The 27,964-nt window shown below is 50.0% G+C and overlaps 1 protein-coding gene across 3 annotated transcripts; it reads left to right on the forward strand.

The window, feature by feature from the left end:
• CEP68 (centrosomal protein 68) lies at nt 624-27,916 on the forward strand. Of its 3 annotated transcripts, none has more exons than XM_018055427.1 (8): nt 624-740; nt 7,887-7,971; nt 11,686-12,081; nt 13,681-15,192; nt 16,585-16,707; nt 19,370-19,466; nt 23,133-23,305; nt 24,215-27,916. In XM_018055427.1, exons 3-8 carry the CDS (start codon nt 11,728-11,730, stop codon nt 24,236-24,238), a joined length of 2,283 nt encoding a protein of 760 aa, XP_017910916.1. In that variant the 5' UTR covers nt 624-740; nt 7,887-7,971; nt 11,686-11,727; the 3' UTR covers nt 24,239-27,916. The 3 variants fall into 3 exon arrangements, with proteins under 3 accessions (XP_017910916.1, XP_017910917.1, XP_005686860.1); XM_018055428.1 differs by having other exon boundaries at nt 25,299-27,916; XM_005686803.3 differs by lacking the exon at nt 624-740 and having other exon boundaries at nt 6,935-7,971.

Consider the following 27,964-nt stretch of genomic DNA (forward strand, 5'->3'; position numbering starts at 1 on the left):
CAGAGAGCCGCTAAGCAGCTCCTGGTTCATTTATTCACAAGCCTCCCATCCTTTCCGAGCCTGCCTAAGGTTCCACCTAAAGCTGTCCCCAACCATCAGGCCGGAGGGACCTCGCCATCTTCCGGCGCGCGAGCGCTGTGGCACCTGTTCAGGCCTCGGTCACACGCCTAATTGTTAAGATGAGAATGTAAACAGACGCACGAAGACTGGGTCCGCCTCTCTGGCAGCAGCGCGCCAGGAACACTGCCAGGCGCTTTGCCCAAAATGAATGGAAATGAACGGGTGCACGACTTGGGCTGCGGCCGACTACCTAAAACAGAGAGCCCGATGGCACCGACCGTTCCTCGCGGCCGGGGACTACGCGCCCTCTCACTACCCCTTTCATCCAGGACACTAGAACGTGAGCCGCCAGCGCGGAAGGCGAGGAAGGACGGCCGACCGAAGAAGCGCCGGCTTCCCATAGGCCAAGGTGGTACCAGGGGTGGGCTGTTCTTGCAGGAGCGGGTCGTGCATTGGTCGACCCTCCGGCCTGAGGGCTGGGATTGGTCGCGCCTCTCCGAAGGCGCCCTGGCGCGGAGGCGGGGCAGCGGAGGGCGTGACCGGCGCTCGGTCCCGCCCCAGGCGTTCAGGACTCGGGCGGGAGGGCCTCGGTGTCCACCTGGGACTCCGTCTTCGGAGCTGCCGCATGCGACTGTTGACGCCACCCGCTCGTTCGGGGAGTCCGAAGGGTTCCGGACGCGGTAGGTAGCGACCGGCTGGTGCACAGGCGCGGAGTTCGGGGGGCTGCGGCCCGGCCCCCTCGCCCTGCGGGGGCGGGCCGCGGGGCCTTGCGTCCCCTTCCTCTAAGGGCGCCGAGGCTGTAAGGGGCAGGGGGCGCCTCGTGCCTGAGCCTCCATTTTGCAGGCGGAACGGCGGATGAGGGTAGCGACCGGGAGTCGGGGCGCGGAGGCGGGAGGCCGTCGTTGGAAAAGCCTGAGCGCGGCGAAATCTGGCCGCGGGAGCGAGCGTGTCCGGGCATCCTGTCCAAGCAGCTGCGCCGCGTTGCTGCCCGGGTTTCAGAGAACTCTCCTTTGCGGCCTCGCCTCGGGCGTGTCTTGTTTATTACCCTGCGCGCTCGCCCTGCCCAGGTGCTCTGGGAGTTAGGGGCTCGAGCTGCTCCTGGATCCGGGCTGCCTTAGAGACGCGCTCTCACCCGCTCAGGGTCATTCCAGCTATTAAGATGGAGACGAACGATGCCTTCTGGTCGCTTTGAATGCGGCGGCCCCCGCTGCCGAGGAGAAAATGCAATTCGTCTCACATGTTTTGCCTGGAAAGGCCACCCTTTCCAACTGTCATCACTAGAATGGTTCTCAGCCCAGGGGCACAAGTCCAAAACCTGTTTCAGGCCCTTTATAATTATTGGGTTGGGTTCGGTGTATTGTTTGTAATGAAAATGAGCGGAAACCAGCCAGTGCCACAGCAGATTTGGACCTCACTGGGAGTTTACTGGAGGGGGGTGGGGAGGGCGCACCCGAAGATAGTTGACATTCATAAAAACCCTTACGTTCCTAGACCTAGGATGTGAAGGTTGTTGTAAAATGCATGACATAGTGTTTTGGGTCAAGAAATCAACGGTACAAGGCTTGATTAAAAGAGGTTGAGGTAACAAAATTCTGTAAAGCAATTATCCTTCAATAAAAGGGAAAGAAAAAAAAAAAAAGGTAGAGGTCATCCCTTCTCATTGTTGTTCCTTCCACCACCTGGGTCAGTCAGTTCTGGGTCTCCTGCTACAGAAAAGAGCAAATAACTCAGGTTTCACCTCTCCTGGAAAGCTTTTTAAAGGTCTTTCCCTACCCCTCAACTGATAATCACTCCTTACTCTGGTCTGCCTTTTGTAGCCTCTGTCTTTATACATCACACTTTATTGTGGCTTCCCCAGCCCCTAGGACAGCGCTTGGAGCACAGAAGACACTCAGTGGTTGCAGGAAGCCAAAAGAAAGCAAAAAATCAGTAGTGTAGCCGAAAGTCGACAAAACCCTTAAATTCCATTAACATGTTGGGCCAGTTATTCCTACAGGTGAGGAAAGCAGTTGAGCTGTGGCTCTCAAGTCAAATCCCTTAGCTCAACCTTGTTACTACCTTTGGATAAGTTAAGGTAACTTCTTCATGCCTCAGTTTCCTCAGTAAAATGGGAGTGACAATAGTACCTACTTCATGATTTCTGAGGATTAAATAAGATATTGACATAAAGTGCTTGGCATAGTTCCCTGGCACAGGGAAAATGTTCCTTAGCTGTTAACACTTGTTAGGATAAAAATAAACATATTTGAGCAGATTCACTAATACTGAACATCTGTATAGTATTTAACCCTCAGGTTCTGTCTGCCTTTTGGTCCTTACCTGTTCCTTGATTTTAAAAACATTCCTTAAGCCATTGCAGATTTTTCCTCCCACTGTAAACGTATTTCCATGGAAGATTACCTGTTTATGCATTTAAAGTACCGTCACCCACTGGAGATTGATGGAGTGCCAAATAACAATTTGGCCAAGTATTGCAGTACTATTTGATGCACTCTTCATGTGGTCTGTTACTGAAAATGGTCATGTAAAAGCAGAGGAGAGGGAAGCTGATGTGGCTGACAAAAAAGTTGGTTCAGATGGAAGTGGACTTGAGATGTTGTCTCTCCTTTTAACTTAAATCTGTTTTCGTGAAAAAACTGCCTCCTGTCTTTAAAGTTCACAAACATTGTGAACACTGGAAGAAGTCTTCTAGTAGCTCTTAATCTGTTTGCTAGACTGTGAGGTGGCAGATGCACCCCCTAGGGGGAGGTTGCCTCACTTCCAGGTTTTCCTGTACCACTTTCTGGTCACAGGAAACAGGTTAAGTAGTCTGTTTCCTGCCAGCTGTAGGTACCCTTGGCATGTCAGTTTTTCTTAAATTACTCAGAATCTCCAAATCAAAGACCCTGTCTCCTCTCACTTGTAACTATCACAGGAGAATTCTGGTCTCTGATTGTGCTTTTAGTGTAGCTATATGAATCTGGAATCCTTTTAAGGAAACACTGTTCTTTCTGAAGATGCCCTCCAGTTGTGACATCCTGTCATTAACCATTAAGAAACCTGCCACAAGGTGTGCGCTTTTCCTAGTGTCCTGTTGGAAGGACCTTAAGGACTGCTGCTGCTGCTGCTGCTAAGTCACTTCGGTCGTGTCTGACTCTATGCGACCCCATGGACCACCAAGGTTCCCCTGTCCCTGGGATTCTCCAGGCAAGAACAGGAGTGGGTTGCCATTTCCTTCTCCAATACATGAAAGTGAAAAGTGAAAGTGAAGTCCCTCAGTCGTGTCCGACTCTTAGCGACCCCATGGACTGCAGCCTACCAGGCTTCTCTGTCCATGGGGTTTTCCAGGCAAGAGTACTGGAGTGGGGTGCCATTGCCTTCTCCGGACCTTACAAGGACCATAAATTTACTACTTTTGTCTGCCTTGCGTAAGGTGGGTACTTGATGAATGGTTGGAAAGCCATTGTATTTCCCTTTCAGGATGCTGAAACAGGCTTACTAACTTGGTGGTTCTGAAACATTACTGTGCCTACCAACCACCTGGAGAGCTTGCTAAGATGCAAATTGTGATCCCAGAGCTCTGGGCTGGTGCCTGAGAATCTGCATTCCCAGCAACCCTGAGGTGATGCAGGTGCTGCTTTTCTGTGGACAACACTTTGAGTAGAAAGATACTAATATAAGGATCTACATTTGATTTTTAGACGTACTGGTAAACAGGCTTTGTTTTTTTCTGGCATTTGATGAAATGTTGGATTTAGAGCTTTTTTTAAAAAAAAATTCTGTTTTTAACACTTCCGCTATTTTGTTCCAAAAATTGTTTGAGTAACCTTTCCAAAATCATTTCAGTGTAACAAGATTTTTAATAAAAGTGATTGAGACAGATCAGGTGAAAAATACCAAAGGTGAATGCCTCTCTGGCCTTTGCGTTTTACTTGCAAGAGACTACTGGTTCGGTTCTGAGCTTCCAAGCAGCAAGAGCAAAGAGGAGAATTTTTTAAAAATCAGTTTTGCCAGTACCTGTATAAAGTAAAGAGTAAACTGGCTACTCAGTGAAATCTCAGTGTCTGTTACAGAGACCTGAGAATTCTTCTCCAAAGAGAAATGTTCTTAATGGCACTTCCCGAATATCAGCAAGTTTCTTATCAGTCTTCATATCATGTGGCCTGATGGACTTACAGAAAACTGTCAGTACAGTAAAAGCAGTGGCCTGTGGAGCTGCAGCGATGTGGTCCAGGGCCAGCTTCTTTAGGCAGGAGGAATGATTTGTGTTATGGGGCAGATGTTTTTTTGACCTTGCTCTTTGGTGGGAACAGAGTAGTGTTAGTTACTCATTGATGTCCAACTCTTTGCAAACCCCATGGACTATATCCACCAGGCTCCTCTGTCCATGGGATTCTCCTGGTAAGAAAACTCTAGTGGGTCACCATTCCCTTCTCCAGAGGATCTTCCTGACCCAGGGAACGAACCCAGGTCTCTGGCGTTGCAGGCAGATTCTTTACCGTTTGAGCTACAGGGAAGACCTAGGTGGGAACAGAGGGTCCACTTAATGGACATGTTCAGTCCCCATCATCCTCACACTCTGAGCTTCGTTGGTTGGCAATAATCTACTGCCAAGGAGGCCAGAGAGCGTGGGGCGGGGGGAGGGGTGGCTGGAAGCTCAGTTACGACCCTTGTAGATGTGGCAGTGCAGCTCCTTAAAGGCCATCTGAAGACCTCTCGTGGCAAGTTAAACGAACGACTGGCCTTGCTGTGAGGTTCTCTGTGGCCCCAGTCACAGAGAACACAGTTTTGGTTGATTTTTTTTTTTAACTTCTTTATTAAGCTGGTTGCATAAAAGACATTATATATTCTCATGTTAACAGTTCTTGTCATGAACAAAAGCAACAAAAACAGTGCAGTGGTAAGACGTGCTTCACGCACAGTCACACAGTAACAGGAGCTCAGGCCCCGAAGGGGCTGCAGGGCTTGCGCAGCCAGGGAAGGAGCAGGTGGAAGGGGGTGGCTTTGAGCCATGGGCCTCCCAGTCTCAAATCTCCCGCACAGCGTTCCTGGCAGCCACCCCACTTTGAGGCCAGCCTGGGCCTCTTGTGACTGCCCCTCTTGTTGGCCTCCCCACATACGTCGTCACCTGCTTTCATACTGCCTCCCATGCCTGGACTGGCTTCTGCCTTTGAGCCCCTTTCTGCCATCCATCTAGTTCCCCCAGGAGCCTTCCAGCAAAACTGACAGTGCTGGGTCCACCCCACCGCCCCCTCTTTCTTCCTTGTGTGAAGATTCATGTTGCTAGAGAAAGGGCAGCACGGAGAGCCTCTTTGCCTCTCCAGCCTGATTCTGCCGCTGTGTGTGCATGGCATTCATTGACCGCTTACACCTATGGCCTCCTACGAAAGCAGCTCGGAGCTTGAGGGCTTCAGCCCCTGAACTGGTAGGGCTGGCTCAGGCAGCACCTGGCCTCCATGGCTGGCACAGGTGCCCTCTGTGCACCCAGGTACAGAGATGGGTCCCACGCAGAACCTGGCTTCCTGGGCAGAGTTGCTGTAAATCAGATGGTTTGTGAGCTTGTGATTTAGAAATTCCTGATCAGAGGAGGATTGCCCCTTAAGTTGAGCATTTGTACATTTGAATGGTTTAGTTAAAAGAAGAACAGAGCCAGCCCCCTTCAACCTCCCCCCCTTTCCACCCACATACGGACTTCCAAGTTCTGTGCTCTCCATCCTGGACAGGAGTGAGTGGGAGGAAGGCCTAGCAACTGTGACAGGCCCGCACAAGGAGTGTGCGGCCAGTACCAGAAAGGGTCAGATGTCCAGACTTAACCAGTTAGTGTGACCCCATACATGATATATGAGCATATCTTCACTGTTGGGCAAGAGTAAGCCAAGCCTCCATCATTCCTAATTTCTTCTGGTAGGTCATACAGTCTCTGCAGGTCCTGGAAACTGACAGAATTCTAATACCAAACTCCAAGTGGTCCCTCTCCTGGAGTTTGCCCAAACTCATGTCCTTTGAGTTAGTTGATGCTATCTAACTATCTCATCCTCTGCCACCTGCTTCTCCTTTTGCCTTCAGTCTTTCCCAGCATCAGAGTCTTTTCCAAAGAGTCAGCTCCTCGCATCAGGTGGCCAAAGTATTGGAGCTTCAGCATCAGTCCTTCCGATAAATATTGAGGGTTGATTTCCTTTAGGATGACTGATTTGATCTCCCTGCAGTCCACAGGACTCTCAAGAGCCTTCTTCAACACCACAGTTGGAAAGCATCAATTCTTTGGTGCTCAGCCTTCCTTATGGTCTATCACATCCATACATGACTCCTGGAAACCATTAGCTTTGCTTATATAGAGCTTTGCTGGCAGAGTGATGTCTCTGATGTTTAATATGCTGTCTAGGTTTGTCTTAGCTTTCCTTCCAAGGAGCAAGCATCTTTTAATTTAATGAACGCAGTCACTGTCCACAGTGATTTTGGAGCCCAAGGAAATATAGTCTGTCACTGCTTCTACTTTTTCCCCTTCTATTTGCCATGAAGTGATGGGACTGGATGCCATGATCTTAGTTTTTTGAATGTTGAGTTTTAAACCAGCTTTTTCACTGTCTTCTTTGACTTTCATCAAGAGGCTCTTTATTCCTCTTCACTTTCTGCCATTATAGTGGTATCGTCTGCATATCTGAAGTTACTGATATTTCTCCCGGCAATCTTGATTCCAGTCTGTGATTTATCCAGCCTGGCATTTCACATGATGTACTCTGCATATAAGTTAAATAAACAGGGTGACAATCTACAGCCTTGTCATACTCCTTTCCCAATTTTGAACTGGTCTGTTGTTCCATGTCTGATTGTAACTTGTTTCTTGACCTGCATACAGATATCTCAGGTGGCAGGTAAGTGGTCTAATATTCCCATCTCTTAAAGAATTTTCCACAGTTCGTTGTGATCCACACAGTCAAAGGCTTTTTTGTAGTCAGTGAAGTGGAAGTAGATGTTTTTCTGGAATTCCTTTGCTCTCTCCATGATCTACTGAATGTTAGCGATTTGCTCTCTCATCCTGCAGCTCAAGTGGCTTGTCTCTTGACTTGGCCAAGCACAGGGCTGAACTGGTGTGTGCAGATCTTTCTCAGATGGGAGGCTTGAATTCATTGTTTCATTGTCTGTGCTCAGAGCCCTCCAGTCACTCAGTCCAATTTCTTGTCACTTTCTTGTTAGAAAGGCGGCTGACTGGGGCCTCTGCCCACCTAGGAGCTGCTGACCTCCAAAAACACTGTAAATACAGTGTGTGATCAGAGAGCAGGGACGACCCACAAAGAGTAGCAAATTGTTTAACGCTACTGACAGCATTGCACATTTTCATCTGAGCAGTCCATTTGGTGTTCTGGAAAGGAGGAAGCTTGTCTCACTGGAAGGATTCAAGCAGAATCCCCTTCTCCACCCTCACCCTCAGAGGGGTGAGAAGAAACGGGGACGTGTAAAATCCAGAATCTGTGTGGAAATGAGAGCTGGAATGTCATGCAATGTTAAGATGCCCACCTGACACTTTCCCACAGAGCTGAGCCCTTTATCCATTTGCTTGGCTGATGATTGATGTTTTCAGCAGTCATTCCTTCAAGGAGTGTTCCCCATCCCAGTTGATTTCTCCCTTTTTTGTTTTCTGTAATACTTACGTACAATTTGGATTGAACACTCATGGCAGACTTTTTTCGTTTCACATAAATCTGCTTTAATTCTCATTAAAAAAAAAAAAAAGCTTGTGTGGCACAGGGAAAATACGCCTTGATTTGTTAGGCAGATTAATAAGTGAGATTATGAACAGACTATGTATCCAGACTGAGAAAATAACCACCTATAATCTGTCTTTTCAGAAGTACCATTTCCATGAAAATCACTGAATTTTAGACCTCTCCTGGTTGCTGAAGGACTTCTGGCGACGCTGTTCACTTAGTTCAGGTTTGTATCTATACTTGAAAGTTACCTAACGATATCTCCAGAGGGGCTTTTAATTCTAGCCCACCACTCATCCCCAGGATGAAGAGATACCTTCTTTTTGAATAGTGAAATCCAGACAAGACAGATAAAAAACACATTGTTAAAAAAAGACAGAGATCATTTCTTTGTACCCCTCTATTGCCCCAGCAGCATCTTATTGCAGTCCCCTGTCATTAAGACCACATGCTTTAGTGAAGGGGGACCAGGAGAGTAAATATGGGTTAGCCAGTCATCATGGCCTGACTCTGGCCATTGAAAGAATGTCTAGAAACGGAGCAAGAAAGTGGGGCCTCTGATTAGGTTCAGCCTTGACCCTAATTTTTCCAGCTGGTGGGCTCAGCTTGTTTCTATAATTGTGAAAACAGTTTGCTGGTCGTCGTCTTCATGTGCCGTTTCTTAAGTAGCCACTAGGTGAGGACATGGCTCCATGAGGGTCTTTCCCTGTGGGACTTGGTCCCTTACTAGTCTCTCTAACCCTTTTCTGCTTTGTGTGTCTGTTTTGTACCTTGTTCCCCAGTTGATTCATAAAGAGCTTGGGTTCTGGAGTCACTCAGGCCTGGATTTGACTCTGAAAGGTTTCCCAGCTCTGAAATTAGGATAAGAAGACCCACCTCCTTTGGGAAACTAGCATGCTCTCAGGCCACAGGTGGGAGTGTACCAGATGCCCAAAGTACCCGTGAGTCCCCTTCACCTCAGCAGTTTCCTCTGACTCTTGATACTGTGGGTGTGCTAGTACGTGTGCAGTGGTGTGTGTGCGCGTGCGCGTGTGTGTGTGCGTGCTTGTTCATCTCAGCATTAGTAGCAAAAGGTTGGAAATCACAGAAATATCCACCAGTAGGTGGAATAAGCTAGCGTGCATCCTTACAGTGGAGTACAGTGCTGGGTGGGGGCAGAAAACAGGAGGTGCTGGCCGTGCACTGCTAAGGAAAGACCTCCCAGGTATTTCATTTAAAAAAAGAGGCAAGATTCTGAACAGCGCGTCCTGTATGGTTAACTACTTCCGTGTTAAAGGGGGCAGTGGGGGAAGATGAAATAAATTTTTGTGTTTGTCTACGTATACATCAAGAGATGAGAAACACACACAGCATTAATTAGACCTACCTGTTTTTTTGTGCGAGTATCTAGTGGTAAATATTTTTGCTTGATTTATATGAAAAATTGGCGGCTTCGTCTTCCTCTGTTGGACTCCTTTGTTCCTTGTAAGGTGCCTTGCTTTACTAGTTCTGTCTCCTCGCGGCGCCCCCGCCCCGCCCCGCCCGCCCGCCCCGCCCCGCCCCGCCCCGCCCCGCCCCTGTGCGCAGGCGCTGTGCACGTGCCCTGTGTCCTCTGGGGGGAGGGGAGGGAGACTTGCATGTGCAGCGTATTCTGTATATGAACCACATGTAGCCGGTTCAGGGCAGTCGTTCTTCTGATGAGTCCCTGTGCACGCGATGGCCATGAGAAGGTGGTAAGCGTGCACATGACCTGTGTTCTGCTCTTGGCTTGCTGCTGACTGGAGCCTCGCCAGTCGGCCAGGCCGGGCAGGACACTCTTGTTTTCCGGGCGCCGTCCCCACCAGTGGTATTTCCGGTGTGAGGGCCGAGCAGGATGAGCCCCCTCCGTGGCCGCCTCCACCTGCTCAGGCTTCCCTGCTGCCCCAGCACCTCCTGTTGCCATCAGTGCCTTCTTGTCTCTGAGGAAACGAGGCTGTTTCTGGCCAGGTTTTAGCTTTGAGGTTGGCAGTGCATTCCAGGCGGCTGCCCAGATCCTGGGCGCTTGCGCTCCCTTGCCTCCCTGTTCAGTCCTCCTGGAGGTCTCCTGCCCGCCTTATCCCAGCCTCCTCCGGCCCTGGCTCCCAGCAGAGCCCTCGCCTGCGCACTCAGGCTCCGGGTCCCCCTCTGTGGTCCCTGAAGCTCCTGTTGCAGTGGCTCTGTTCTCAGATCCAGCTCCCAGGCCGTCCCTCCCCTCGCCCGGAGGGCTCACCCTGGTTCTCCCCTCGCTGCTGCCTGTGTACCTCTCTGTTGCTGTCACATGCGTGTGTGCCGTGTGACCACTGCCATTATCATCCACCCGGACTTCCACGGCTTCCCTCAGTTACCTGTTAATTGCAACCCAGGTCAGCGGGAGGACAGTTGGTGCTGTAGCCCTGGCCATCCTTGGAATGAGAAGTGCCCACCTGCTCTACAGCCCAGGGTGTGGCTTCCCGACTGCCTCTCCTTTGCCGGCAGAGCAGGCACTGTGGGAGCCCTGCGCTCAGCCACAGCCTCAAGTAGAGCAGTCAGAGCCAGGCTGGAGCCGCTTGCCTGCTGCTGGGCTGTGGTGACGGCAGCTGCTGCAGCGCTGGCACAGGGAGGGCCCCAGCTAGGCCCCTGGTCCCGTGCGGCTGGGCCAAAGGGACAGGTGGCTGTGTGTTCAGTCACCCAGTCATGTCCGACTCTGCAACCCCAAGGACTGCAGCACACCAGGCCTCCCTGCCCCTCCCCATCTCTTGGAGTTTGCCCAAGTTCATATCCGTTGAATCAGTGAAGCCATCCAGCCATCTCATCCTCTGTCAGTCACCCTGTTCTTTGGCCTTCAGTCTTTCCCAGCATCATGGTGTTCTCCAGTGAGTCGGCTGTTCGCATCAGCTGGCCAAAGTATTGGAGCTTCAGCATCAGTCCTTCCAATGAATATTCAGGGTTGATTTCCTTTAGGATTAACTAGTTTGATCTCCTTGCTCTCCGAGGGACTCTCAAGAGTCTTCTCCAGCACCATAGTTCAGAAGCATCAATTCCTCAGTGCTCTGCCTTCTTTATGGTCCAGCTCTCACATTCCATACATGACTGCTGGAAAGACTGTAGCCTTGACTATGTGGACCTTCGTCAGCAAAGTGATGTCTTTGCCTTTTTACACGCCATCTAGGTTTGTCATAGCTTTCCTGCCAAAAAGCAGTTGTCTTCTAGTTTCGTGGCTACAGTCACCATCTGCACTGATTTTAGAGCCCAAGAAGAGAAAATCTGTCCCTGCTTCCACATTTTCCCCTTCTGTTTGCCATGAAGTGATGGGACTGGATGCCGTGCTCTTAGGTTTTTTTAATAGTATGGCTCAGACAGCAAGGGTGACTTCCGGCAGGACCGAACCTTGACTCAGGCTTCCCGGTGGTAGTGGCGACGAACCCACCTGCCATTGCAGGTAGGCGCGAGGGGCGTGCGTTCGGTTCCTGGGTGGGGAAGATCCCCTGGAGGAGGGGATGGCAGCCCACCTCAGTATTCTTGCCTTGAGAATCCCATGGACTAGAGGAGCCTGGTGGACTGTGGTGTAGGGGGTTGAAAAGAGTCAGACACAACTGAAGTGACTTAGCACACAGCACAAAGCTTGACTCTGGTTTGGACCTGGGTTGACCCTCCTGGGCATCTGTTGGGTCTCAGGGTGCATCCCGGGGTGCAGGTGTTTACAGTTGGCCTAGCCCTTGCTGGGGGCAGGTTTGATAGGATGGGCTCTGGGCACATAACAGCAGAGGACAGGATAACAGCTCCTGCATCCCCTTTGGAAGGGTCTGGACCTGAGGAAAAGCCAGACCTCTGTTTTACTTTGAAGAAGTAGCCATCATTTGTTCTTTTGGCCAAGAAAAATTTGTGTTAACCATTAAGAAATAAAAGGTTTCCTGGTCATGGAAGCAGGAAGTTTATCTTTCTCTCTCCCTTTCCCATCTTGTAGGGAGCTGAAGCTTCAGCAGAACCCTGACCCAGGGACATCTCAATGGCCCTGGGAGCAGAAAAGGCAGAGGGGGAGGCATCCTCAGACACGAAGGCCCCTTCCTGTGGGAGCTGGAGCCGCGGGGAGCAAGAGCTGAGCCCCGCAGGGCCTGTGCTCGGGGAGCAGCCGCCACGCCTGGAAGCTGAGGGAGGACCCGCCTTTCCTGTTGGGAGCACCGAGGGGCTCCCTGGCCCTGCCTGCTATGGTGGGGTTGGCCCTGGCCCCTCCAGAGCCTGCCAGCCACCAGCGAGCGGGGCCAGCAGGGAGCCAGCAGCTGGTGGGTCTAAGCCCACTTTCGGTTGCGTGCCTTCTCCTGCTGGCCTGGAGACTGGTGATCTGCCCTCTGCGGGAAACCAGGTAGGCACCAGGGTAGTGGGGCTGTCCTTTGAGAGTCCACTCCAGCACTGTCTCACCATCTTACAGCTTCCCCAGTGCCCATGTGAGGCGGGGAGGTAGGAGAGCTCAGGTAGCTTGGATGTGCTGATTTCTGTTCTGCAGGTTCACAGACAGGTGGGCCCAGCAGATAGCTCTGTCCACAGCATCTCCTCTTCCTCAGGAGTGTGACTGGTGACCTTTTGAGGATTAGGGATGCTGTGACCAAGACATCCTGCCCAGAGGGCAGGCAGGGGAGCCGCAGTGGGGGAGCTGTGTCCTGTGTTCAGCTTGGTGACGTGGAGGCTTTCCGGGGCCCTTGGGGAGATGGGAAGAAGGGTCCAGGGACATGGGCTCCTGGGGGCTGTACCCCACTGGGCCCTTGGGGGCCTGGCAGCACTGTCTCTGGGCAACGAGGATTTCAGGGGCCTCCTGAATACAGGCAGCCTCGCTTAGTGGGTGTTATGCGGAGCAGGAGTCCTGTCTGTCTCTGACCTCGGGCGAACCACTGGATCTTGCAGGCCCTCAGGACAGTTGGGGAGGTTGCCTGATCGACCTGTCCCTCCCAGCTCCGACAGCCTGTGGTGGTCTGCCTGCCAAGACCTTTCACGGTGGCGGCTCTTATCTGTGCCGTGTCATCTGGCACTGGCTGCCACGTGCTGCTGCCCGGACCCCTGTGACATGAGGAGGTTCTAAGCATGACTGCCTGGGAGAAGACAGAGGCTAGGCCCACCTGCTGGGGGCCAGGGCACTGTGAGGCTCAGGGCACCTGAGTCAAACTCGGTGAGGTGGGCGGCAAGGGAGCGAACAGAGATGGGCTGTTTGTGAGTGTCAGTCTGCTGCTTGCTGCGGCGCTGCTGTTTGTTGAGCTCTCATTGTTCACCCTGGAGCTCATTTAATCCGCATAGCCTGAGGAGGCGGTCACCAAGCCCGCATTACAGGTGAGGGAAGTGAGGCTCAGAAGTGAGAGAAGTGAGTCTGGGAGCTGGCAGCTAGGGGGTGGCCTCAGGGCTGTCTGGTTCCAAAGCCCACACCCTAACCTCTAGTGCCATCCTGCCTCCCTGAGGGTGGTCTCTTCTCGGAGCTGATTAAAAGTCTGAGTGAGGAGGCTGGGGTGAATGACTCATTTTGCCACTGTTGAGTCACCGCTGGGTGTGAGCCGAGCCGGGTGGGGCCTGGTGGGCCGCCTGACTGCCAGGTTCGGATGTGTGTCCTGTCAGCAGCAAAATTACTGAGGTCCTGCTTGCCCAGGGCACGCTTCTCAGAGGTTAGGCAGTGTGTTCCAGCTTCAGCACGACAGAGCTATTTGAGTTCTGCTCGCTCCCGAAGGAGGCATCTGTGCAGGAAGAACTGGGGAAGAACGGCGGTGGGGGTTGGGGGGATCAGCTCCGGAAGGACTGTCTGCTCCCCTCGTCTCCATCTCCAGCCGCACCCTCGCTGTGTCTGACTCTGGCACAGGTAGCAGGCTCTTTTCAAGAACTTTGCTCCAGGTCGTCTGGGTCCCCAAAACCTCTCCAGAGTTGTCCCCAAAGAGAGAAGTCTGGCTCGCCTGTTTGACCTTGTCCTTCCCTCCTGTCACTGTAGATGGAGGAGACCAGGCTTCCTGTCCTGGAGGCGCTGCCTCGGGCTCTCGCCATTCCCAGAGCTGCTGCTGTTTACTCGGGACACGATGCTGACACCGAAGATGACCCGTCCCCTGTGGAGTCCCCGCAGGTGCCAGACCTCTGCCCACAGTCTCCCATGTCGGGCTTCCCGTGCCCGTCGAGGTGGAGGTCGACCGTGAGCCCAGGGATGCCCGCGCCACCGTCTTCCAGTTGCAGCGTGTCCGCCTCCTCCCCAGGCAGCAGTCTCCAGGGTCACCAGGAAAAGGCAGAGCCTCAGAGTGGCTGCCTCGCCAAAGTCTCCTCCTCCCTGGAGCTGGCTGTCCCGCCGTCAGCGCCCTCGGTGGTAGGCCCTGGGCCTCAGCTCCAGTGGTTGCCCCAGCCTGTGTCCTCAGCGGGGGATGCCCCCGGGCTGGGCAGGAGACGCCTCTCCTTCCAGGCCGAGTACTGGGCCTGTGTGCTGCCCGATTCCCTGCCTCCCTCCCCAGACCGCCGCTCCCCACTCTGGAACCCGAACAAAGAGTATGAAGACCTGCTGGACTACACCTATCCCCTCAGGCCCGGGCCCCGGCTCCCAAAGCAGCTCGATAGCCACGTGTTGGCTGAGCCCATCCTGCAGGACTCAGGCATAGACCTGGATAGCTTCTCTGTCTCCCCGGCAAGCACCCTCAAGTCACCCACTAACGTGTCCCACAGTTGCCCACCAGCCGAGGCTGCTGCCCTGCCATTCTCTGGGCCCAGAGAGCCAAGCCTTAAGCGGGGGCCCTCTGGAGGACCCCAGAAGCAGGGTGGTGTGGGGTTAGCATCTTGCAGCCCCTTTGCCTCTACCCCCAGAGCCCCAGGCGGTAGGGCCACTCCTTGGGTGAGCAGAGAGCCAGCCCGGAGGAACCTGAGGGACTGGCCACCTGTGGGCAGGCACCTTGAGCTGGGTTCTCCACACCTGAGGACAAAGGACAGAGGGTGGTCCTCACCCAGGCTGGAGAGGGAGAAGGGGGCCAGCCAGGGCCTCGGGCGCCTCACCTGCACGGAGTCTGGATGGAAACCCCAAGAGGAGGTGGAAAGTGACGACGAGTATCTGGCCCTACCCACTCGGCTGACACAGGTTTCTAGCTTGGTTTCGTATCTGGGCTCCATTCCCACCTTGGTGCCCCTGTCCACGGATGCTGCCGAAGGGCAGAGCTCCCTGGACGTGTCGGACAGTGATGGGCCAGCTTCCCTCCCTTCAGACTCCAGCCAAAGCCAGCTTCCCTCCGGGGCTACCCTCAGAGGGTCCTGGAGCACTGAGGACCAGAAGCACTGTTTGCTACGTTCCGTCATCCATGCAAGGCGCTCTGCCGGGGAGGGCAGCCTGGTGAGCGGCCAGGCCCTGGGGGTCTCCTCTGGACCAGTGAGAACCCGCGCCTCCTGGTCGGCAGTGTTGGATCCAGATGCTGACGGGCAGCCTCCCAGGAAGTGCGGAGAGCAGGGAAGAGAGTCCCTGGCGCAGTGCGTGCAGGTAAACTCGGTGCCTTCGGCAGTGTTGCCTTCTTCCCCCTGTCCACTGACCTCGTAGTGAAGCTTGGTAGCACTGAGCACTTAGGTGCCAGGCACTGTACTGCGCCTTCTGTCCCGTCCTGATGACTACTGGCGTGCTCTTGTCACTGCTGGAGGAAAAGGCAATGAGATGTTAGGTAACCTGCGCCTTCACGGTCAGTGAGAGTAGAGCCTGTGCTGCTAACCACTCCCCAGGCTGCTTGACCTTGAGGACCAAGAGGCCCTCTGCACAGGAGGGCCCTGTGCTCAGATGCCTTCAGAAGTAGAGGCTCAATAAAAGTGTTTTCTTGGCCAAAAGACTTCCCAGAGCTTTAATTTGATAAAAGCCTGTACCTGCAGATTTGAGAGTGTCCAGTACACTATTGCCTAGACTTGTTAGACTCTTGTGGACCGTGTGAGAATGTCAGGAGGTGGAGCTAATACTGCATGGAATGGGGCTGTCAGCCTCAACTCTCCTGGCTCCATCTCTTCAGTTTGCTTGTTGGTAGGATGTGGAGCTTTGCCTCTTTGGTCTTGGTGTGGGTTAAATGAAATATTCCATGTCACGGACCTTGCACAGTCCCTCACTTAAGGATGTTCAGGTGCACAGCTGTCCACTCACTGGGAGAGCCCAGGGCCTGCCTCCTGCCTGAGCGCCCGGAAATGTGTCCACAGGGCAGCCGGGCAGCCGGCTGAGGGCTGTGTCCCCAGCAGTGACATCACAGACATTTTCTAGCGCTCAGGGAGGGTTTTAACCTGCCCCGTGGTGTCGTGTGGACTTTATTTGTACCATGGAGCAGGTGGTACAGGTGTTAGCATGTGGAAGAGCGAAACGGGGGGGTACAGGCCTGGGCTCACAGCCCCTGGTGAGTGGCTGGCAGGAGTCTGGGGCCCGGCTCCCTGAGCGCATAGGAGCTGCACAGGGACAAGCAGCTTCAGTTCAGTTGTTTTCAGGTGTAGGATCAGGTCAGTCTTGGTCACGGTCCCATATCCTATGTCCACATCTTCCCCAGGAGCAGTTCTTCAGTCAGTACAGTGCTGACCGAGGAACTAATCTCTGTGTCAGGCAGGTCCCTTCTGGGCTGCTGTTTCCCCGCCACCCTCTCCCTTCGCGTGCCCTCCTCTGTCCCTGCACACAGGGCTGTCCCTTCACAGACTGAGGGGACACAGAGCCAAGGTGAGCCCTCCATGTTGCCCTGGCTGAAGTCTGGAGTCATGGGGTGGGGACAGACCGGGAACAGAGAGGAGACAACGCCTTGGTGGGGAATGCTCTGGAAAGGTGCAACCTGTAGCCTGGGATCCCCCAGATGTTTTTAGCCTGTGAAAATGTAGCCCGCGGTTCCATGGGTGACACATGATTTATTTGTCTACACAGACATTTTGTTGTCAGCTGGAAGAGCTGATCCACTGGCTGTATAACGTTGCAGACACTACCGACCACCTCACTGCACCCAGATCCAGCCTTACAGGCCTCAAGTCTTCTCTGCAGCTTTACCGGGTAATAAGTGGTCCTGGTTTCTGACTGTTTACTCACTAGAGTGGTAGTAAGTTACTTGATTAGAAGGTAAAAGTTCAAATGACTGATGCAGAGTATGTCATGATCCATTGACTTTTACCTGAAATCTAATTGGAGAGCTTACTGGAAACCTAATTCTTTTCAAATCCTCAATGCTGAAAAACTAACATGTGTGAGTTACTTCCCAGACCAAGTAGAGCTTGAAGAAAGTGCATTTTATCTGTCTTCAATCCAGAATACTTCAGGATTGTTTGCAGTGTGATTTTCCAAATGTCTCAGGCTTCCCTGATAGCTCAGTTGGTAAAGAATCTGCCTGCAATGTAGGAGACTCCGGTTCAATTCCTGGATCGGGGAGATTCCTTGGAGAAGGGCTAGGCTACCCACTCCAGTATTCTTGGACTTCCCTTGCGGCTCAGCTGGTAAAGAGTCCGCCTGCAATGTGGAAGACCTGGGCTTGACCCCTGGGTTGGGAAGATCCCCTGGAGAAGGGAAAGGCTACCCACTCTAGTATTCTGACCTGGAGAATTTCATGAACTACAGTCCATGGGGTCACAAAGAGTTGGACACAACTGACTCACTTTCCAAATTCTCAGGGATTGATAGGCAGAGATCTTCATTGTTAGGAAATCACAAGACTATTGAAATTAAGTAAAATTAAAAGGTTAAGTTTTTCGGTTCTGGCCACATTCCAAATGTTTGGTCATCACATTTGTCTGGTGGCTACCATATTGAATAGGGCCTTTAGAACATTTCCATCACAGAAGACTGTTGGACAGCCCTGACTGGTATTTTTAGGATTTGAGCTGAATTGCACTGACTCCAGAATACACACAAGGCATTTTGATGGTATTTAAACCAAAATGTGACCCAGTTTGCTTCTCAAGGTATTCGGGGGAGGGGGGTGTAGGGGTTACCTCTTTTTAGATTTTGTTATTTTAACGATCTTTTTGTGGGTCTTGGTTAACTTTGTAACGGGTGTGTTTTGTGACATTTTGTGCTGTTCTGGCATAATTATCAGTAGGCCCTCTTCATTCTCAGAAGTGTTCTGAATTGGATGACAAAGTATCAGTTGATACTGATAGTCACATCAACTGAGCCCCCTGCTGGCTTACAGCACGTCTGTCTGGTTGACCAAGTCTTTCTGTCGCCTCTTCCGGAGGAGCAGGGGTAGTTTTGTGGCCTGAACTTGTGCTTTAGTCCAGTTTTCTGGGACAGTTCTTTGAATAGGAGTGTGATTTACTTGTGACCAAGCCAGGGCCACACCACCCAACTCAGAGCTCCTTCCACACCCAGGCAAACGGGGACCCTTTGTTTTCTAACTTGGAACCAACTAAAATTGAGGGGCAAAGCCTTGCCTGGGTGGGCCAGCTGCTCTACCCTCGTGAGAATGCTGCTTCCTGCTGGGTGGAGGGTGGTTGCCAGAGTTCCTTTCCCAGAGCACGCTTGAGAGAGGAGAGGGAGGCTGAGCGTGACAGCCCGCCCCCAAGAGGCCCAGGGCAGCACCACTGTGGAGAGAGGGCACTGCTTGGAGTTTGGACCTACTGGGGTGGCCATTCCAGAGGGCCCCCGCCCCACTCCCCTCAGAACAGGTGTCTCACAGCAGCTCTGTTCCGCCACTTTATCCCTCCTCCTGTCCTCTGCGTGTCTCTGCTGCCAGGCCGGTCACATGCACCTGTCTTGCTTTGTGGGTAGAGCTGAGAGCTGAGCTGGGAGTCACTGCCGGTTAGCGAAGCCTAGCCCGCTTGTGTCATCCACACAGCTGTGTCACCAAGTGGGGCCTCACTCTCAGCACTGCTGCACACAGAATGGTGCCTGGCTCACGCCCACTGAGCTACCTGGAGCCTACTTAGATACCAGACATAAGCACGTGTACGTTGGTTCACACGTTTCACTTGTGACCCTGTCTTGTGTATTTTGTCTTAACACAGTGGGTTCGTGGCAGCATATAAACTGCAGAGTACTAAAGAAGAAAATAATAAGTACAGGTAATTAGGGCAAACAAAAACAAGACAGGGATGCAGTCAATCCAGAAGTAAAACTGCAGCTTCAGAATGTGAACTGCACCCTGTGCTGAAGCTGGTCATGGATGTGACTTTACATCTTAGCAGATGAAGGAAAAACCAGAAACGGCTACAAGGCTTGGTACTGTAAGGGGAAAAGAAATCAGCTGCTCAAGAGACTCACAGCTTCCCTGACGCCATCCCACGGCCTCAAGTCCACAGAGAGCGGGACAGGGAGGACGTGGGGCAGGCTGCAGCTGCCTGTGGCCACACTGAAGGCGCCTCTTTGGCTCTGCGGGCCCACTAGAATGGAAGACCGTCTCAACAGGCCCGTGAGCTTAAAGGGGACCCTGTGAGGTGTAGCCCACACAGGAATCCCTGCCTCCAGGCTGTTCAGGAGCCAGGTTCTGCCAGGGAAAAGAAAACTCTCCTTTTGTCAAATTGTAAACAGAAAAAAAGGATTGACTCTGGGTTTGCTTTGGGCTCAAAGAAGATGAGGTTAAACTACTGCACAGTTTACCTGGGGAATCCTGAAGACTGGGTGGGTTAAAGGGGAGTCCAACTACCGAACGAAAGATCCTTGTTAATGACTTTCGTGAAATGGTAATGAAGCTTTTTCCTGTTTTTTTCTATTATGCTCTAAGCAATTTAAGAAAGATATAGATGAACACCAGTCCCTGACGGAGAGTGTCTTACAGAAAGGGGAGATCCTGCTTCAGAGCCTGCTGGATAATACCCCAGGTGAGATGCTTGGGTTTTGAATTTAGCCGGTGCTTAATACCTCTCAGTGCAAGTCCGGGACCCACTTTGTCACCAGGCGGAGCCTGTAGTACAAGAATCCCTCGTGTCCACACCCATTGCCTTTGATTCCCACAGTCGACTGCCAGCTTCTCGCATCTTCACAGCCCCACAAACACGTGATGAGGCAGTCACAGCCCTGCGGGTGTGAGAAGTCAGGCACTGAGCCTGCAAGAAAGATGCACTTGTTTTTCTTTAATATGTATTTGGCTGTGCTCGGTCTTAGCAGCATGCAGGAGCTTTAGCTGCAGCGTGCGAACCTTGCTGCTGCATGTGGGATCTAGTCCCCTGACAGGGATCAAGCCAAGGCCCCTGTATTGAGAGCACGGAGTTCCAGCCACTGGACCACCAGGGAAGTCCCAAGAACAGTGCTCTTTAAGCTTCTGCCTCTCCTTGGTGGAGTCCTTGGGGGGCATGCTGGCTTTAGACCAGCTCCCCTTAGCTTAGGGGAGCCAAGGACACAGTGGGGAGCCTGCAGGGCTCCCTTCCTTTTGCCCTGCAGGCTGAACCCCTCTCTGGTTATCTGCTTTGGGGGAGGATTTGTTCCAGGACCTGAGAGCAGTGGATCTGTTCTTTGGGAAGAGACTGACGGAAGAAGTGAACTGATGAGAAGGGGACAGGTGGATGGTGGTACACAAACTAAGCTTGAGCCCCTTTCACAGGATGGATTCCTAGATTAGAAAGGTGTGAAAATCAGATTCAGAGTGCATCTCAGGGTGCAGGTGTTTACAGCTGGCCTTGCCCTTGCTGGGGGCAGGTCTGATAGGATGAATATGACAGGAGAATGCTAAGGTGAAGCAAGGAATTGAGGGGCCCCTCAAAGCAGTCCCTATGTTTCTGTAAGACTGAGCAAGCAAGTGCTGAAAAAGCCCATCTATGTTTTGCCTCAGTTTTGGAGTGAAGTGGGATTTCCACTGGAAGCAAAACAGTGTAAACAAAAGTGGGCAGGATCCACTGGCCTGAGAAGGGCAGAGGTGGCGCTTTTCTGACCAGCAGTGGTGGGTGGTGTGTGGTAGGGAGGTGGCGCAGTGTCCCAGCCTGAGCACCGCTGACACGCTGGGCCATGTGATGCTTTGCCGTGAGGACAGCTGTCCTGTTGCTACACCATGTTTATCAGCATCCCCGTCCTCTGCCCATTAAACGCCAGTAGTAAACCTCCTCGGTTTTGACAACCCCAGACATCTCCAGACACTGCCAGATATCCCCTGGGAAGGAAGAAACAACCAGGACTGAAAACAGCGTGGCAGAGGGGTTTTGCTGGGGGGAGCCACTGAAGGGTTTCAGCAGGCATGACTTACCCATTGTCAGTCATGTGAGCCCACAGCAGTCCCTTGCCCTTGGGACACCTTTGCTTTGGCTCATCCACTGTGCTCTTGCATTAAGAGTTTTAAAATTTTTATTGGGGCAGAAATTTGGTATGCCAAGCTCCTTTGCCACTTGTTATACCAGCACTGTCTTGAGTACTACGTGCCAGACACCATGCCAAAGCCGTTGACATTTTTTCCATTTAATCACAGCCCCATGAGGTGGATAGTTGATACTCACTTCACAGAGTGGTGGATCTGCATGGGGCCGCTGGGCTCCAATCCCTGTGCGCTAATTCCCGACTCAGGCTCCTGCACCTCCACACACACACAGCAGCATAAAGACCTCAGTGCCAGGAAGTTTCCTGGAGGCCACATGTTAACAGTGGGCTTCTTAAAAGCTACGGGTTGTTCTTGGACCTTCATTTAAAAATCGACTCAGTAATACTTCTCAGTACTTAATCAGTAATGATGTCCCACTTTGCTCTTCTCTCCAAAGGAGTCTAGAGGTATTTTACTGCCTAAATAAGAGACTTTTTTTTAGGGAACTCTCTGGTGGTCCAGAGGGGAAGAGCTGGCGCGCTCACTGCTGTATGCCCAGGTTCAATCTCTGATTGGGGAACTAACATCCCACAAGCTGTGCATGGCCAAAAAAAAAAAAAAAGATGCTTTGGGATATTTTGTGGTTTTCAGATCTGTATCCAGACTCATTCAGATGGACACCATGCCCTTCCCAGTTCTCTGTTTGGACTAATCAGGAACTTGGCTGTTCCGTGAAAATCACAGATTCCCCTAGACATCCACAGGGTCTTCAGCTAGGCGCACAACTCTTCCCTCCAGATCACGCTGTCAGAGTCAGTGGAGCCCGAGCATAGACACCCCAGTCCCCACAAACTTCCTCAGAGCCCGCTTTCATCCTCAGCCACAGGCAAAACCTGAGGGACAGGTCAATCAAGTTAATTCCTTCCAAATGTGTTCATCTCAGCCTCCAGCTAACGGGTTTTCCTTTGGTCATCGGGCAAGTTTTCACTACATTTTGACCTGGTCACCTTGGTGCATAAAGTAACAGTCCTGCCTTACGCCCTAACTCCTCATTATCCTAGATCAGACGACTAGAACCTATTGATATTGAGCTGAACCAGGCCCCTGTATGCATGTATTCAATGAAAATATCGAAGTCTCAACTGGGAAAGAGAATTTCATCACTGTTCCAGCTCTCCTTTTGTTTGGCCCCAACCAAATGTTCTAACATTTTAAAATAAAAGTTCAAAAAACAAAGGCCCCCTGAATTCCACTGACCCCACACAGGACTGTTCACATGACTGGTGAACTTGGAGGAGAGAACCACCCCTCGCCCTTACAGGTGAACTGTGCCGTGCCCTGGCTGTGCTCCTCAGCCTGCCCTGCTGGCCGTTCTCAGGTGTCAGGTCGGCACTTTGCCCTGATGCTGCTGCACCGCTGTGGCTTCCCTAGGGGCTGACCTCCACAGCCTGTTCCTCCTTCCACCCATCCGTCAGCATCCTCTGCAGAGAACACAGCTTCCCCTTTCCCTTCCTCTGCTCACAGATGTTGCAGCTGTGGCAGGAAATTAGGGAGAGGGTGAACACAGCTGATAAAAGGCACAGGAAGCAAAAGCAGCCTTTGTGTTTAACAAAGGAAGTTGAAGTTTTTAAAAGAAAAGCCTGCTGTGTGTGATGCACTCTGAACCTGGCCCCTCCCTTCCTCAAATACTTGGGCTATAGAGGTTGGAATCTTGGCCTCATGAACCATCTTGTCTTAGCCTGCTTTGAGGTAATTTTCTCTTGAAGTCTATTTAGGACCCACCACAAAGGGTTCACAAGCGATCCCATGTTACGTTACCACATCACCCATTTATGTGCTAAATGACAGTCCCACAGCCAACAGAAGCTGACAGGATCTGGCAGCAGGACCCAGAGTCCTCATGGTGGCCTGCTGTTTTCATTTCAGGCTTCAGCCCCACAGGATCTGGGTGTGAGCCAGGGGTCTTATCTCTAAAAGTCAGATAATACCAGTCATCAGACAACCATGTCTCATGCATTTTTGTGAATTGTGTAACTCCACAGAGTGGAGCCAGTGAAACAATTCAGCATCAATCACAAGTTAACAACATAGATTCCGCACTGCAGTTCAGTCTGCAGTGCAGTTCAGTCCAGGGGAGTATTTTTTTTTAAGTGGACATTGTGAAACTGGCCATGTTCCTGCTTTCTGCTACACCCTGGTATGTTCCTTGAAGGTACACTTGTGTTGTTTCTTTGGCCTTACTGCTTTAAAACTCATTTGTTAGTGTTAAAAGATGTCCTGGGCAGGATCTCTAGGCAGCCCAACGCGCTGGAGAGGCACGCGGATCACCTGTACGACACCATCTTGGCCTCCCTAGACTCACTGGCCGGCTGCAGCCTCACCCCCGATAGCACGCCAACGGCACACAGGAGCGCCGGTGTGAAGGGGATTAGCCTGGTAAGTAGAGCAACCCCAGAGGAGAAAATTTGTCCTCAGACCCCAGTGCCTGATTCTGGAACAGAGTTTCTGCTGTAATAGTTGGCTGTTTCTTAGAAGCTTCTTCAACTAGAAAAGCTACTGAAACAAATGAGAGGCTGGGAGAAGCCCCTGGAACTGAGCTGCCACTGCCAGGAAGTGAGGCGGGGGGCGCTTTCTGTGATGATGAAAGCGGCACGTTCCATTGCTCACTTTCAGCCTTGTGCCTGCTGAGGACTAGGGTGCTCTGTGCTTCCACCTGAAATTAAATGGCCGACGTGCCACCCCTCCCCACCCATGGAAACGACTGGAATTTACCTGTATCAACTTTATGTCTGCACATGTGCTTCTCTGGTACAGGCTGCCTCTATCCTGTAGGCCCTTCCCACCCAGCTCGTGTGGTGCTCCCATCTGTAAGCAGCTCCTGACAGTGCCAGGTAGCCACAGGGATCCTGAGTTACAACTCCCCACACCTTCTTTTCCTGAAAACGCTCTCTGTAAGCGTCACACACCATTCCGCTCCAAAAAAGGGCCAGGGGATGGATAGATGGGAGCACCAGGCCTTGGAGATGTCACAGATAGCAACAGAAGCTGGGAGCAAAGAGGGACTGCTGCCCACTGTGGGGCTACTATACGCTGCCACAACGAGCATGCTGCTTCTGAAACTTCTACAGCCGAAATCTGGCGTTTAACTCAGATTTCCTGGGAGAGAATTCACTGTAGATAAAAGAAGGTAAGGGGTAAATCCAGGTATGTCAGGAGCCAGGGAGTCCCTGTATTTGCATTAAATAAATCTAGTCATTTTAATTCTAAAATGAATGCAGATGATTGCCATGTCACTTCTTCCTCTGCAGCATTCTGCCTGTAACAGATGCTTCTCTTTCTCTTTAGGCATCTTCTCTGGATGAGATGTAATAATCTGTCAGTCAAAATGTGGCTATTGGGAAACTTTCGGAAGTCCTTGTGAGAGCCATTTAATATTGAAACCAAGGGGGAAATGTGACTCTAATGTGCTAGCTTTAAAATGCCTTTCTCTTCCCTGAAAGTAAGGGCTGTTGAGTTACTGTTTTTATTTAAATGAGTTCTTTCCAGTTAAGGTTTTCCTTTGGTGCTTCTCTACAAAGAGCATGTAGCTTTGCAGTTGTTGATAAAATAATGCAAACGAGGCTTACAGGATTTCCTCTCCCTCCGTCCAGTTAAAAAGAGGAGATGGAACTCCTAAACTAGTCCATGTACTGAGATCATTTAAAGAAAGCTGGTATGAGAAAGAAGGTACCCAGTACTTGGTATTCTCAGACATACAAGAGGATCCAAGAGACATGACTAAGCTTATAAATGACTCTTTGAAGAATGTAGAAGACACTCAAACTCTCCAAATTAATACAAAGTTTTGAACAAATAGAACCTCTGCAAATTATTTTGAGCTGCTAAGATACCTTTTATCATCTTAAGTGCTCAGGGCTCCATCTGCCTGCCTAACATTTTAAATGAGAATGTGATAGGGGCTTAAGAAGCTGCCATTGAGCCCACTAATGACCTGCCTTCAGGGTACCTCCAGGAGGAGGCATCCTCCACTCCTCCCTGTGAAGAGTCAGAAGGGCATGGATAGGCTCACACAGCCTGGTTAAATAGCTATAGAAGTTAAGGCTGTTCATGGTGAGGGGAAAAGGGAATTCTTTGTTGCTTTGGGAGCTGACATGTGAATACCTTGGGCGGGGGGACCAAGGAGCAACCATTTAAAGCCAGCTCTGTAGCTTTTTAAAGTAAAATGATTGGCCATTGCTGGTAACCACACATTCTGCCAAAAACAAGTGCTTTAAAAATGTTTTATTGGGCTGTGAATGTACACGGAAGGAGGAAAGCACTTTCCCTGTTTACTTGTATTCCAGTAAGCTACGACCTGAGGAAAGGGTTCTCCGCACTTAAATATGTGGTAAACACTTCACGAAAGTCAAAATCCTTTCTCAAACTCTAGGTTCTCACTTGATGGACGGTGCTTAAGAAAGGAAGATAACTTTCATTTATAAAGAAATGGACAAATCACCTGAACCCAGAGCAGGTAACATTGGAACAGTTACTCTCATAAAGCAGTCTTCTGATATCCCTCAGAATAAAATACTAAATAGAAAATTACCCTCTTTAAGAGAAGTTTAGAACTTAAAGCTGAGCAACTTAACACCATCTCATCCATCTCTGAACCAAAATCCTCAAGAGTTTAAACTGGAAAATAAGCTGTTAATAAGTTTTAATGTTTAAAGATTTTAATTCTAAAGGGAAACTATAAAATTCAGTAACAGTTATATAAAGTGGAGTATTTCAAATGTCTCTGCCATTCTAGTATTTATCAAAATGCTTAAAGGCCTAATTTTGATTCTGCTGTCTCAGTTTTAATCTTGGTTCTGGACATAGATTTAAAAAGACAAAACACCTTCCTAGCAGATTATTATATATGTAAAATAGTCTTAAAGGCCTTAATTGGTAAAGAAGGCATATCTAAAAGCCTCTGTTCTTATTTCACCTTCTCTTGATGTGACTATAAATTGGTACATGCCTTTCCAATGAGTGTATTACAGGATAAGCCCTTGGGAGTTAAACCCATTTACTGACATTTTGCTAGGCATGAAAATGCCTTAACTAGTTAGCAAAAAAATTGTTTCTATAGGGTTGTCATCTTCAAAGTGACCAATGGTATTTTACAGTAGTTGAATGCTGGAAGTGCCATTCGATCTAATAATTAGCTTCAGCCGACGGAAATTTTCACCGACTATTTTATTTCAGAGTACCCTATTTTGTAAAAAACTACTCCTTTTACAAAGCGATGATCTAAAGATATTTTTGTTCACTTCCTTTGCCTACTCTGGACCTACTCATGAATATCACTGAAGACTAACAGCACAGCTATTAATGGTATCTTTGGCAGTGCTATAGGTTTAAGACCTCCCTTAAAACTCAAGCGGAAATCGTTTCTGACTAGGCAGATGCTGCCAGCAGCATTTCGTGAGCAAACACGGCCAGGTTTGCTTCTAGCGGCCCAGCTGGCCAGTGCTCTGTGGTACACATGAGCCTTAAGGACAGCAGTGGCTCACAGTGACTCATCATGTAGTTACAAAACCCCAAGTTTACCTGTAGTATAATTCCCTAGTAATCCCCTTAAAGTAGTAGAACTTAAGTCCACAGGAAAGTGGCAGTACTGGGAGCTAGACTGGCAGTTTCAAAACCTGGGTTCTCGTTGCAGCTCCATGGCTTAAGCTCATCTGCAAATAGACCATGTCAGTACAATGCTATTTTGAAGCTTAAATGGGAACACAAAGGGCAGATGTGAAACATGCTGCAATGACAACAGACATGCTAAAGGTAATTTTGGTCCAAAGTCAAAAAAAGTCATTGCTTAGACCAGAATGGCCATCATTCTGCAAGGATTTCCAGAGACTGACTGCCTAGGTTTAGAACATGGGAGCTAATTCATAGCAACCACTTATAAAATACAGCAAGCGATAATTCCCTTTACTGAGTGAATGGATTATTAAAAGCCCGTAATGTAGCTTGAAATATTTGTACTTGAAAATGGGGGTAGGAATGGGAGTATTTTCCCCCCAAACTGCATTTATTAAGCGAGTAGTGAAGCATGCTGAAACATCTTGTCCCAGTCTTGACTACCACAAGGAAAAGAACACTAGAATTTTCAAAAATAAATATGTAAATATGCTTACACCTCAAATTCACGTAATTTTTTTGCTAACTCACCAAGAAAAAGCTGACAGTTTGAACAACTTGCTGTGTAAAACAAAAGAGCATTACATTGTCTGAAATTTGTATCATCTACTTTAAAAATGTTTCTGAATTATTTGTTTGTACTGTATTGATAAGGCAAAAAAAAACCTTTTGAAGCATTTAAAAAAATTTCACCCAAATTGACTATTGGTAGCCTGAGGAGTTTTTCAGTTGCCTTATGTGAAGATGAATAGACCCAACAAGCACATCTATAATACAAAGTAAACTGTGATTTTATTGTGAAATTCTCATAGATGGAAAATTAAATTGAATATTTATTCTGTCCATTTCATTTTACAATAATCTTACCACTTATTTTTGTACCATGTATTTCAATTGCCTGTTTAGTGAAAATAAAGAAACCTATAATTTTTGGCTTGTTTTTAGTTTAAATTTTATCACTGAATTAAAGACCCCACCATAAAATGTGTAGCCAACAGCCACATCCCACGCCCCTAAGTAAAGAATATTTTGGTTACTATTTCAACCCGAAGGAAACAATCTTTGACTTCTATCACCGTAAAATGCCAGAGCTGGCAAAAGATTTTTGTTCCCCCACAATAAAAACAAACCCTAGGATCTTTAACCAAGTTAACAAATTTTTCACATGTGCAAAATTCAACTGAAATAAATATTTCTCATTTACTACTCCCACCCAGCATTCATGTTTTCAGCTAATTTTAAGGGACATATTTTCTAAAATTAGGGCAAATAGTAAATTTCCTGCTTCCTACTTAAATGCTTTAACTCATCTCCAACCTAAGGTATACAATTGCGGAGGATAAAACAGCTGACATCTGACTCCAAACATGGAAGAAACAATATAAGCACACGTGTTAGTCTGCCAATTAAGGAAAGGTGTTTTCCACC

This window comes from Capra hircus, chromosome 11 (assembly GCF_001704415.2).
Source record: "Capra hircus breed San Clemente chromosome 11, ASM170441v1, whole genome shotgun sequence".
NCBI lineage: Eukaryota > Metazoa > Chordata > Mammalia > Artiodactyla > Bovidae > Capra > Capra hircus.

What these genes read in the sequence shown, in the direction of transcription:
- CEP68 (XM_018055427.1), top strand. Translation starts at nt 11,728, where the DNA reads ATGGCCCTGGGAGCAGAAAAGGCAGAGGGGGAGGCATCCTCAGACACG. An exon ending in CCCTGGCGCAGTGCGTGCAG is followed by an intron (nt 15,193 to 16,584) that starts GTAAACTCGGTG and finishes TTGTCTACACAG; the next exon opens with ACATTTTGTTGTCAGCTGGA. An exon ending in CTTCTCTGCAGCTTTACCGG is followed by an intron (nt 16,708 to 19,369) that starts GTAATAAGTGGT and finishes TTATGCTCTAAG; the next exon opens with CAATTTAAGAAAGATATAGA.